At 38.6% G+C, this 13,345-nt stretch overlaps 1 protein-coding gene across 1 annotated transcript; it reads right to left on the reverse strand.

The window, feature by feature from the left end:
- Nucleotides 1-6,780: 6,780 nt before the first annotated feature.
- Nucleotides 6,781-13,158, reverse strand: LOC139135527 (poly(U)-specific endoribonuclease-like). The gene is made up of 3 exons (XM_070702958.1): nucleotides 12,391-13,158; nucleotides 9,734-9,867; nucleotides 6,781-8,089 (listed from the first exon to the last, which is right to left on the reverse strand). The coding sequence occupies exons 1-3, from the start codon at nucleotides 13,031-13,033 to the stop codon at nucleotides 7,835-7,837; spliced, it is 1,032 nt and encodes a 343-aa protein (XP_070559059.1). The 5' UTR covers nucleotides 13,034-13,158; the 3' UTR covers nucleotides 6,781-7,834.
- Between the last annotated feature and the right edge of the window lie 187 nt (nucleotides 13,159-13,345).

Consider the following 13,345-nt stretch of genomic DNA (forward strand, 5'->3'; position numbering starts at 1 on the left):
CGAGGCGGCCCCTTCATCCATGTAGGCTCCGAGCCACCTCCTCCCACTCCTTGCTGGCCAGGGTGTTAGCAATCTCCAGCAGGCGTTCCTCTCAGCCGGTTCAGGAGAGTGCCAATACCTGCCTCTCAGTGGGTTCCTCTAATAGGGGGAATGGACTTCGCGACCTGTAACATTAGCTTTTCTTTTCTCTCCATTGCGAAAAGACATGGTGGTCTCAGGGAGGTATTCCTTTGGATTGGCAGTAGCTTTGTCAGTTTTCTTTCTTGGGGGTCAGAAGTGTGCCCACATCGCTGATTTGAGTGTAGCACCAGAAGGACCCAATTTCCATACTCTCCAAATCTATCATCATTTGTCCACCCGGAAAATGGGGCACATGGAGAAGCCGAAGTTATCAGCGGCCCATAGCACCATTTTCTCCCATTTGGCCTAGTCCTCCACCATGGCAGCCATCAGGGAGATTTGCGTGCCGACTATTTTGCATTTGGCTATGTGGGCGTATCAGAACATATTGATGCTCCTGGTGGGCCTGGAGGCCATGGCATACCTGTAAAGGGAGGTGGCAAGGTTCCACCACAGGGCCATTGGCAGTTGCCTTTCCTCTCTTGCCTCTTCTTCTAGGCGCTTCTGTCCATATCCCTCTCTATCCTCTCGACGGTGCCTCAGATAGTGCTGTCTAATCAATGCCCCAAATGGCGATGGTACGTATGATTACCATGCATAGGTGGTGGTCCCACCCGAATAATTGCTTGGTGCCCCCCACCCAGCAAAAATGGCTGGACTGGGACTTGGTGAACTATACACCATCAGCTACTGCCAAGATGTGCTGTTATGCCTTTCCGAAGGGACCATAGTTGTCTACTAGCTTGGAATGTCAATGGCAGTGTAGTAGCAGCTTGCAATGCCAATGGCGGTTCAGTAGCTTGTAATGTTGATGTGGACTGGGGCCGCTATAGCCCATATCTTTTGCCAAATACAATAATCTCCTTTGCCACACAGACATGCTAGCTACCTGGAGGGTTCACAATGTCAGGCAGTTCGAACGGACCAGTACAAAACAAGTCGTCTTTGTGTTTGATGTTCCACACTACTTTTCAGGACAGAATCTGTCTTGGCAGCTGCAACAGGTCCTCATGCTCTTGTATGGTGTCGATATCCTGTGTTGGTGCCTGCTCGGTCTTTTGCTCTTTGGGTGAGTCTCTTGCATGCCTTGCTTTTCGAGTATACACACTTTGCTATGGGTTCTATGGTTTTCGGATCCACAGCTGCAAGTAGTATCGAGGCGCTCGACGGCTGATGTATGTTCACTACCATCCTCTGGCCACTGCTCTTGCTGCCTGTCGTAGAATCCTTGTTGTAAAAACAGTTTGTAGCCTTCTGGTAGTAGAGGCCGTTCGCAATATGTGAAGCTTGGCTTGCAGCTTTTGTGGACTCGCATATCCATGATGTCTATAATACTACAAATATCCTTGTGGGAAATTACAGTGCTCGATCCTAAATAAAAGCAGAGCGTTATAAATTACAACAAAAATTATGAAGTACGAAGTATTTATGTTTGTTACTTTAGTTTCATGAAGATTGCTAGATGCATAGTAGTTAGTAGTTATATTTATTATAGTGACTTATGACATCACTAATACAAGAAACTGATTATATGTCATACATTATGAGAGGTCATCCAGCCCAACGGGCTTACAAGTCACTATAAAGCAAAATTAAGCATCATAGAGGGTCTCAGGACGAAGACAGTAATGAACTAGAGTTAAAACTAATAAATAATGTAAATCAATATCTCATTCGTGACAAACTTAGGAAAGGAATATTTGCAGCATACACTGCGTCAACTAATTGAATAAAGTGTTGCGTCTTTTCTGAAACGCTTTCTTGATATATTTTGCCGTTAATCTGGCATTATTCAACATAAGATAACATAATTTTTGCATATCATCAAAAGAGGAAAAACCCTGATTTGTTAACTCAACCTCGTGATACAAGTGTTGACGATAATCATTATACATAGGACAGTGAAACATAAAATGCAGTTCATCCTCGATTGCATTTAAATCACACAATCTACAAATACGTCTTTCTATAATCTCATTTCGATATCGCCCCGTTTCAATTCGTAAAGGAAGAATTCCAAAACGTAGCTGAACAAAAAGGATCTTTCAGTCCTTGACATGTCCAGTGACAAATATTTTTCCTCGCCAAACTCCGTCTTGAATTTCGCAAACGTACGTAATTTTGGCTTATTTAACACATAAGTGTACCAATGCTCGTTACATTTGTTTTGTTTCATATCTTGAACATCTTTTACATTACAAGGATAGATGTCGTCTATTTCTAAATTATCGAAAATGTTATACATTTCTGATGCCCAGTTATTACAATTTAACGAATTATCCCATAAAAATATTTTCTTAGTTAATCTATTTCATTCAAATTACACATTCCACAGGCGTGCTTTATTTGCCCAATGCCTTGAAACACAAGATTTCCATCCAGTATCTCCATTAATAGCCAACGTAGGGGCAAATTTGTGTATCCCAAGGAAACACCTTAATGCTCTTATCTGAACAGATTCACAGACATTGTACTTTTCGTAAGCCCAGACCCCTGAACAATAATCTAAGATTGGTACTATCGAAGTTTCATATATTTTAGTATATGTCTTAAAACCCATATTATTCAAAAATTTAAATTTTGCTATCAGAGCACCTAGGGCCCTATTAGCTGCATCAGCCAGAGCTGTGGCAGTTACTGAAAAATCAAGATGTTCGTCGAAAACGATTCCTAAATATTTATATTTTGATGCATGATCTAGAATATAATTACCTACTTTAAAGCCGTGACGACTGCGTTCGTCGTTATTTTTTCGAAATGAACAACTTTTGATTTCAAAGCATTAAATAGACAATCTCCATTTTTTACACCAAATACTAAATTGATCTAACATTTCTGAAGATTAGCTTCCGAATCAGAAAAGAGTACAATATCATCTGCGTAAAGTAACATACAATAGTTAGTTCCTCCTATGGTGATAACACAATTTAAAGCACACAACTCGGTAACTAAGTCATTTATAAAAAGTGAAAAAAGAGTTGGCGATAGGTTATCTCCTTGTCTTACACCACTGGTAGTGTCAAATGAAGCCGTTAAATTACCGTTAAGACAAAGTCTGGCATTAGTATATGTGTACAGAGATTTAATTGACCAATACATCTTGCCATCTACACCATTTATGAGTAATTTAAAAATAAAAGAGAATCCCTATCAACAAAATCAAATGCTTTGCGCAGATCAATAAACGAGGCAAATGTAGGTAAATGCTTATTTAGGCGGTTACGCACAATCGATGTCAGAACATAAATGTGGTCCTGGCAAGACCTATCTTTTCTGAAACCATTTTGTTCCTCGGCCAAAATATTATTACTCTCCAAAAAAGCAATAAGTCTCATGTTATATCCCAAGCATAAAAACTTAAGTAACACACACACTCACGCCTAAATTTATAAATAGAATAAGAACTTTATATAAGTGGTGAAGATTGAAGTTACATTTTGCAATGGACCACACATTGAACAGTAACTGAGAGTTTAACATTACAGAACAGTCTATTTGAACACATTGCTTGTTCACAATGTCATACAGTTCTCTAAACCATGTCACTTTCAAGCCGAACCTTCGTCTACACCACAATGCATTTAAAATGTTTACTTTTACTGTTGTAAATCTGTTTCAAATACACTGCAAATAAGTCTTAGTGAATGAATCAAATAGACTATATCTTAAAAATAAAAGCACCAATGACGAAGATTAGGGATAAAGTGACCCCTTGATTTTGAATAGGTCGAAATAGACTTCAGTCTGGCTTGTCAAAGTAACGATTGAAAAACATGATTGATCTACTTTTCACATTTCCTTTCCATGAATAATAAACACTTACATGCATTATCCAGTGTCATGTATCATATCGATCGTTCTTTACTATTGAATACTTATATATAATCCCCCCGTATTCCGAACGAGTGTGGCTGCGTCGCGGACGAGTGATTCCACGTGTAGTGGCCGTATCCCTCCGAGCCGTAGGCGAGGGGGGATACGGCCGCTACACGGGGAATCACGAGTCCGCGACGCAGACACACGAGTGAGGAATACGGGGGGATTATATATTTATCACATGCATAGACCCAGTTTTCCGTGAATAAACCTTCCAGGAATGATAATTACTGGGAAAAACGAGAGGGAGTATTTTACAAGAATTCATACGCTTGTGTTATGCGGTCGTGGCTGGGTCACAGCTGACTTGACTGCGGTCAGCTCAACATGTCGGGGCTGCTCCTATGGATAATTAGCGTCTCTCGTAGGGCTTTTTCTGTGCGAATCAAGCGGAAATAGGAAAGACTATGGATTTTTAATGCAAGGTATTTATTTGGTACTTACTATAACATCAATTTTAGTGAAAATTCATTCATAAAATTATTGGACGTACAAGCGGGACGTCGCGACACTCAGCCGCGGCTGGCGAGAACGGGTTATTTTTGTCAATATTCGAACATCATTCAAATAATTCTTCTTTGCAAAGTTTGTATGAAATTTTCAAAATTAACAATTATTATGTTTTACGAAATTGCCAATTGTATGTTTAATATTTTACGAATAAAATGAGCGTGTTTAAATATAATGAAGAACAGTGTTCGGAATCGGTAAGACAACATACAAGCAACGAGTCTTTCTTAGCTCAGACGCGAGACGACGGAAGTTCAACAACAAGGTACAATACAGGAAACGTGATTCACAATATGCATGGACAAAACAATAGCTTGCACCTTTAAATGCACTGATAACATTGTGAACTCGTCGCTCTTGAAAATATAATAGCGTTTCTTCTGATGAGTCTCAAGTCCGGAGTATCGTCATTGCTGTCAGAAATAATGGACGCTCTCTTTGCTTCATCGGCTCGCCCCGGGGGCTCGACTGGTTGACTGCCGCGGCAGCATTGATCGTGATGTTGAACTTGAAACCCGTCCATGTTGATTCAGAAAACATTCTTACTGCTGTAGGGATGATTGGTACGTGTCTTGGGTTATCGGCTATGCTTATTATGTTGTTTGATGGACATCGAGAAGGGCAATTTTGACGAGGTAGACAACACAAAATGCCGGTAACATACCGTTAAAATGTCAGCGGTGTACAAATCAAACGTTTCAATCGAAATCAACGACGAAGAAACACAAATTCATAAAAATTCTAGTATCGACGGTATTTTGTGTTCTACACATATATTTTAATACTCCATATTTCCTTATGTTTCATTACCCTCCCACTTTTGCATTTCAGGGATTTGAAAATAAGTTCTGAACTGAACAGCTGATTTTTTGTTTACGTTTTAAAAGTAGTCCGGGTCCCATATCCACCACATGTGGAATATGGATTCATCGTAGTCATATACCTATAGTGTGACGTCATACTATAGGGATAATTGGGTCTATCTATTGAATACATATCATTAATATTACAATCTCAGTATATATATCCCAACTACAAAGAGCATGACACTTCAGTGAAAGGTATTACAACTTGGAAAGTAAAGTTACAGATACATCGCGTTGGTCTGTACAACGATATCTATTAGTTTATAAGAAGAGATTTACACTTATGGTCTTAAAGATCTGCTTTGAAATCGATCACTTTAATTTCTTACTAAGATATCTTTTATATTAGTTCGGTAAATCATAGACAGCTACCACTAGTGAAAAAGTCTTAGGGTGAAAGTTAATCGACAGATAGTATTTCATTTTACCTTCGTTAACGTTATATTTATATGATCTCTTGATCTCTTGATCTTATGAGCTCTCTCTCTCTCTCTCATATATATATATATATATATATATATATATATATATATATATATATATATATGTATTTATGTGCAATACAATGTTGTATTGTATGTACTTACAGTTTTCTGGTAGACGGATTTGTCAATTTATAGTTGATGAAAAAAGGAAATATTTACATCATTGCTTGTTGCCTCTCTGATAGTAATTCGTGTTTGCTCCCTTAAAAAAAGAAGTGTAATTATGTATCTGTAGAAAACATTATTATAGATGAGAGATAAATAATATATATATATATGTTTTGACGTTCTTGAATGGTATTTCAGAAGAATCATTGCATCAAGTTTTACCTGAGTAGTGAATCGACAAAACTTTTACATGTATTTCGTAGTTAACGTCGGTCGAATGGTTTCTCTTTATCTCTGATGACTTGCATGCTGAACCAAAGTGCACTCTCGATCTTGGTTATCAAATTGGTTTCAGCTCCTCTATTTTCGAACATTAACAAAACATTAAACGTGGTAAGAATCTCTCTATTCGTTGTTAAAATGGATCATTTGACGATATCATGAACTGCGAAGTAAAAAGAGGATAAGCAGCCGGCCATAGCTGGACATTATTTTGCCAATTTTTGTCACAAGTACACCTTTAAAGAATACCCCTCAGCCAGCTTAACACATACCATACAGACATAGATTTCTAAAGACTGCAACTTATTGTAACCTTTTGGGTGTCATGGCGAATACATAGTTTTAAATATGTGAACGTAGTACCGTGCGTGTAATGTTCAGTGTTATCATTGGCGACTAAATTTTGGTCGGGACCAGAATTCACTTGCCTACAATAACACTGAAGTTTCACAAAATGCATTTGTCTGAAAGGCTAATAGTCTGCATATCAGTATACCTTAGAGGAATTGAGAAGAAAATGTGCTTGTTTTTTTGGAATAAAAACAATTAAAAGATTATTAAGAGTTAAAACTATTAATCCTTTCAGATTTTCGGTTACTTATCGATTCGTTTAACATATTTGGAACTTAAAATCATTTCACTTTGGACCTCTGATATATATCGTGATCAACAGATTGGGACAATTAAAATAAATTCTCATGATGAGGAAGTTCCAAAAGACTATAAAGAGGTTCTGGTTTGCCATTTTAAACTTTGTCTCTGTTAAATCATTCCGAAAGCAAAACTCTCTCGTTAAAGTTGACCACACTGCACACTTCGATATATAATCTGTGTTGATCGCAACGCATTTCCGGTCAGGATTTTCCGAGGGGGACAGAAACTATCGTTTCTCCAACTATAGGAGGTGTGCAGTCGTCGTTAAGCCAACACAGTGCAAACAGCTCTACAGTATCACTGTTGTGGACACTTACAGTTAACATTTCCACCCTATTCCAACGATCAAAAACTGTATCCTCCAATATTTTACATACAGTAGACTCCAAAGGAATAACAGCAAGCGCCGGATGGCGTATGAACAAGCCAGTGACTTAAAATCTAAGGATAAAGTTTTGATTCGATAGCGATTTGCAAAGCACTGTCGAGAACACGTGGAAAATATATAGTGGAATTACAATAACTGAGTTCTACCCGTTACCTGTTTATAAATCGTCATCAAACAACGATTTGCTTTCTGCCGAAGATATTTCAGAATTATCACACTACCATTCTAGCATCATATCATGTGTGGCATCTCACGACGCCTTTGAACCATCTTTGCATTATCAATTATTGTCTTTTGCACATTATTGATTATTGTTTACGTTCTGTTCCAAATAGATGATGTCATATATTGCGAACGAAGTCTTTAGTTCTTCTAAAATAAGGTTATTGATTTTTTTTCATCTTGATACTTAACAACAAAATGTACTGTGTTGTTTTATTTACTCTTGTTTCGAAACAGCGAAACTTTGTTGTAGATATGAAACTCTGCAAGTGCTTTAAACATTTAAAGGTTACGACATGTTGTCAAAGAACGTCGGAATTATATTAATCTTCGACGGGATAGCAGATTGCCAGTTCATCGTCACCATTTTGGACATTTGAAGGACAGTACAGATCGACGTTGTGGGATCCGAGTCTGATGTACGTATGTCCTTCCTGACAGCCGCACAAGAAAGCAGCGGTGTAAAGGCAGATTTCGAAGGCGGGACTTGTCCCGAAGAACGTGCTGCCGACGGGTTTGATGACGTCATGATCGCAGATGAATTCTACATTCATTATCTTCTTCTCGTCGCTAGGACACTGAAATAATCAGGTAAACGAATGATAAGAAGCATTTCGCGACCGAAAACAGTCAGTTTGCCCGAGGAATGCGCAAGTTTGCTGTAATCATATGACCTCAGTCATTTACAGAGCCATTCATGATTGCGGAAGTTTTGGAGCGTGTCTCAACCGCACAATATATCGCCATGCAGTGAGGTTATAATACGTGGACATACACTTTAGTGTTTCACTGAGAAGAACAAATGTACGCATGAGCCATGCTGATTTTTTAAACGTGAAAGAATGACGTGAATTGGGTATAAATTATACGTCTAACTTGTCTCAACGTACCTGAAAATGAAAATGCTAAAACTTTCAACCATACTTCGCTAAACTTGAAACTTTTAGTGATCAGCCACAAAAAGATCAGTGGCCAAACCACAGATTTTTGCATTAGAACATTGAAGTTTATCGAATTTGCTTATATTGAGAATTCAGTATGACCATCCTTTGGCAAACTCTCTCTGTATAAAATCCATCAGAGAAAAAAACCCAAATCAAAGCAAGGCAAAAACCTGCCCAAAACAAAACTAAAAGGAAAACTCTACTGTACTTGAATACTGAGTGAAGATCGGCACAAAAATTAATCAGGAATCGGGAATCATCTACCTCTAACATCTAACAAATTGTGTATTCCTGAACTATCTTTGCATTATCAAGTCTTCCGTATCGTTTGTTACCCGCAGATACCGTATCAATTTCGGTTTTATGTGTAGTATCTTACTCTGATATCGCCTGTAGCTATATTATAGCTGTAGCTATATTGTACTATTGACAGAACATTTAAATCACGATGTATTATATTGGATAACGAAGACATTATCTTTTTGAAAGGGAACATTTATGGTTTATTTGCATACTTATTCATGTAAATCATAATGTATGGTTGTAGCAACTGCTCTCGACATTTATGTGCAGATCTATACACGCCTGTCTCACATGATGTATGACGTCATGATGGTGAATGGTGTCGTCATAGCCACGATAGTTCTATCGCCAGCCACTGCATACAGATCAAAATACAAGCCCCTTGACAACACCCTAGTCTAGACAGCTGAAGAACGTCACTGATAGAATATGCATAGTATGAACATTACCATCATATATTGTTCAGACTTGTAGGCCTACTCCTATAGTAGTTGTTTGCAACTAATGTTTCATATCAATGCTAACTTCGACAGCATTAACAGTAAAAAATGACAATCTGCAGATACAGCCTCCGCAAGTTACTATTTTTTGGAAACTTAGTCCACGTACATAAAGTACAATTCGGGGAAACTTAGCACAATGACAACTATGTTGGTATGTGATATACTTTTTAGTCAAACATATTGCGTAGTTATAGATTAAAGAATATCTAGAGAAATGTCACTATGCTATATTTGCTATATACTTAGTAATACTCAATATCTGTTTGTGGAATGTATTTGTTGGATATTTCAGCTTTGATAAGAGACCAAAAGGTTTTGGAAAGGATTGTGATAATCGCGATGAAATGTTACAGTCGTAGGATGCTGCCATATTTGCGCTAGAGCTCTTGTGCTGTGACACCCTAACGTTTCGCACAGCTCGGTTATAATACCAATAAATGCAATTGCAACCAATCACGAAAATCGCACATACCTGTTTCCCGTGGATTCCGCTGTATGTGATGTCACCTCCCTTTTCCAACAAATAAAAGCGTATCCAATTATGAATCCCGGAAACAAAACTCTCTGCCTTCAGTTTCCTGGTTCTTTCATACATCTTTAATTTGCCTAGCGAAAAATAGAAAAGGTGAAGTTACTGTAGAATGACAACGTATGACAGATCACAATATATTCAAAGGTCTCTTTTAATATGTTCTGACTAAAATGCAAGGTTCAATCCTTGCAGTAGCTTTCGTTCCTTCGCGGGTTATAATTCAATACCGTATTGTAACAGTTTATTGGTCGCCGGTACGGCCATGAACGTTGGCAATGATCGACATGGCAGCTGGTAACCGCACTGAAAATAAAACGGGAAGCACGATTCGCAGTTTGTCTACAATCATCGCTAATTTCATAGATAAAATGTGCAATTTTTTAGCAAGTTTTATTAAAGCTCATGCGCGGATTTTAGTCTTTAGCTCTCAAATAGCATTGAATTCATTCATGGCTGAAGTGAATGGCAGAATGGCATACAATTGTCAACTGTGGCACTTAAGGTAGTAGGCATCTCGAAAGTAAAAGACTTAAACTTTCGCTCACATTTTTCCTAAGGACTCGTTCAGCAATTCACTTTCAAAATCAAGAACAAATATTTGGGGTCACCGTACAAATTTTTGCACGAGAGTAACAAATTAGTCAAATTTTACCGATATTTGAAATTCAAAATGGCCGCCATCCCTACGGAGAAAAATAATGCGATTTTCAAAACAACGAAGAAGGGAAAAATTTTTCTTGATCAGAGAGTTTCAAAATGAATTCCCATAAGTGGTAGATCAGAATAGAATCGAAAAAGTTTGAGAGTCCAAATATCTGCCCCCGAGACGCATTCTACATTAAGTTGAAATCAGAATGTCAGTGACAGACCAGTACAAAGCAAACACGGAAACGATGCATGATATCTATAAGTATCGTCTGTTTTACAACCTGTTTCCAGTTTTACCGACGTTTTACATTAATGGACTGACCGGCATCAATGTGCACAGTATTATGATAAGACAATAGGCCTATATCTGCAGTTAACACACGATAGATTTGATAAGGGCAGCTGGTAGAAATTGATAATCTCTGTCGTGGCTTGGTTGCGTAATGGAAGGCTTACATAAAAATAGGTTTGTTGTCTGTGCATAAATTACAGTGAGGAATGTTGACCAACCAATGACACCCTGTCAAAGTAAAGCTCCGAGACTTGAGTTATGAAAGCAATGCACGAGATTCCAAGACCACAGTCCCTCTTGAAACGACTGTGCTGAGATAAAAGGCTGAGAAGTCCGGGCGCTTTTTATTATACCGGTCATTTGTCGAGCGACTTTGCGACACTGCCTCCCATATGATCCTAGGCCTCCTCATGATCCCGAACACAAAGCGGAGTCGCATGACACAAGTGACAAGTATAACCTTTTCTGCAGAAGCAAACTGTATCATCGAAACAAACTTTGACGGTTTGTGACAGTATCTTCTAACACACATATATGATATATATATTTTGGCGTGATCTGGCCAGAAAACCCGTCGAAACAATATGTATATACATGTGCTACTATTTTTTTATTGTGCTGTTAGAAATAACGTGATGGGTACGATAGGACAATTCTCATATCATTTTTAGAAATGAAAATTCATGTCGTATCAAATTAGTTCGCCTTTTATATAGTTATGCTAAAATGTCCTGGACTAAAAAGCTTCAAAACACGAGCAAAACGTGAAGCGTCACCGTGTTTTTCTCCAAGATGTATCTATTAGCGCTTTGTTCTCGTGAACTGCAAGCTTACCTTGCTTGCGAAATAAACATGAACGATCACAAACGTACACCTCGTCTCTCGAGTAGAACAGAAATACTGTTCAAGTGTAACAATGTCAACTAAAGTCGTATTAATTTTTAATTTGGGATGTGAAATGTTGATCAATGACGTGTTCGGTGAGTATAATGCATAGTTCACCTTTTCATTGATTTGAAAATAGTCTCGATTCTATCAGTAAAAATATACACTTTCTATTTTGATCTGCGAAAGTGGCGTCATGTCAACTAAGAGAAAAATATGAACTTAACACTTGCGACCAAAGAAGGCGTGAGGCATTCTAATAACTACTAAACGTTTGTCGTTTATGCAGTTTTTTTTTATCAATAGATACCCTCATTGTTGCGAGAAAGCGACGGGGTACTTCGCATTTTCCAAATACAATAAACAGAGCACAAAGAACTCAAGAGAAGGCAATAAAGTGTGTCCGTAAAAAAGACGTGACTACAGAATTTATTGGCATTTGTGGTAACAATGGTCGTGATGGGATACACTATGTTGTGCACGTTACCCTGGCAGGTTGAAAAGAGAAGTATTGAGACTTTTCATTGATTTATTATAATATTGAGTGCGCTTTATCTACGGTTGTTCTGAACAACAGAGCAAGGGTTTAAAAGCTAACTTCGTAAATTGGGTTTACAATTTAGATGTTCAAGCATTTAATTATTGTTCCATATATACAGCACGTGAAGGCTAGATGATATTTAAAGGGACACGTATAAAGCACATGCGCACTGCGGAACATTCCTTATGTATGCGGCAACGATAGCAATTGTCATTTCGTCAGAAGTCTCACCTATGAACACACGTTGAAAAGCGCATGACAAAACCCCATCATTTTCGGTCTGATGAAACCAAGTTTTTCTCAACTTTTCTTTGAAGTCAACCCTACCACCGTCTGCGAGATTTCTTTCCTTAAGATAAGAACGCAAGCGTTCGCCGCACTTATGTTGAACCACCTCATCCAAGAAGAGTCCAACAAGCTCGCAATCGCTCCGAAACCCAGAGGCGGACGAGCCAAGCATTTCCAACAAGTCGATGAAATATCTGAATATTGGAATTTCAAGAACAGCGTCTCTCAAATACTCAAACAGGTGACCCTTTCGGGGGGCCACCGCTGCCGCTGCACCCAAATCTGTCTCTTCGTCAACTTCGTGACCATTGTTATTGTAATCGTTGAGTCTTGGATTAATTTTGTAGTCCTTGTTCGCCTCAATTCCCGCATCAAGTTCCCACAGATTTCTGCAAAGCAATATAAAGTCTCCGTTGTCCTTTGGAAGGGTGCTCCTCGCATTAAACAGGTCGGTCAGAAATTCTTTGCTCTGGTAGCAACGCCCACAAATCCTAGATTTCACGCAAACGATTTCAATGTACAGAACTCTGTCTTCATACAGGCTGTGACCCCTTCTCTTGCAGTATGCACACCATGTTCTCCCCATCAGTATCGGAGAGCAGTTCGATTTTTGTACAATTCGACGGTTTGCAGGGACCTTTAAATCCGTGGGCGTTTGTTGTGGTTGTATGTAAAATATCTTCCCTGGTTATCATGCGACACGAATCGCAATTATTGTTTAATACATGTCTTAGTGGTGCCTTCATATTGGTCCATTGCCGGGTATTTCCGAGTGTTCTAAAAATAGCACAATGCTAGCCCACAGCTTTGCAGATGTGACCTCTACGGACACTGTAGTTGAAGTGAAACCGACTGAATGAACGAACACATCGTTGATGACTTCAGCAGTACATTTTGT

The sequence above is a fragment of the Ptychodera flava genome, chromosome 6 (assembly GCF_041260155.1).
Source record: "Ptychodera flava strain L36383 chromosome 6, AS_Pfla_20210202, whole genome shotgun sequence".
Classification (NCBI taxonomy): Eukaryota; Metazoa; Hemichordata; class Enteropneusta; family Ptychoderidae; genus Ptychodera; species Ptychodera flava.

Excerpts from the sequence above, each read along its gene's own strand:
- LOC139135527 (XM_070702958.1), bottom strand. The coding sequence starts at position 13,033 with ATGGGGAGAACATGGTGTGCATACTGCAAGAGAAGGGGTCACAGCCTG. Across the intron at positions 9,868-12,390 it reads TTTTCAACGTGTGTTCATAG|GCAAATTAAAGATGTATGAA; the intron begins GTGAGACTTCTG and ends ATTTTTCGCTAG. Across the intron at positions 8,090-9,733 it reads GCGGAATCCACGGGAAACAG|TGTCCTAGCGACGAGAAGAA; the intron begins GTATGTGCGATT and ends TGATTATTTCAG.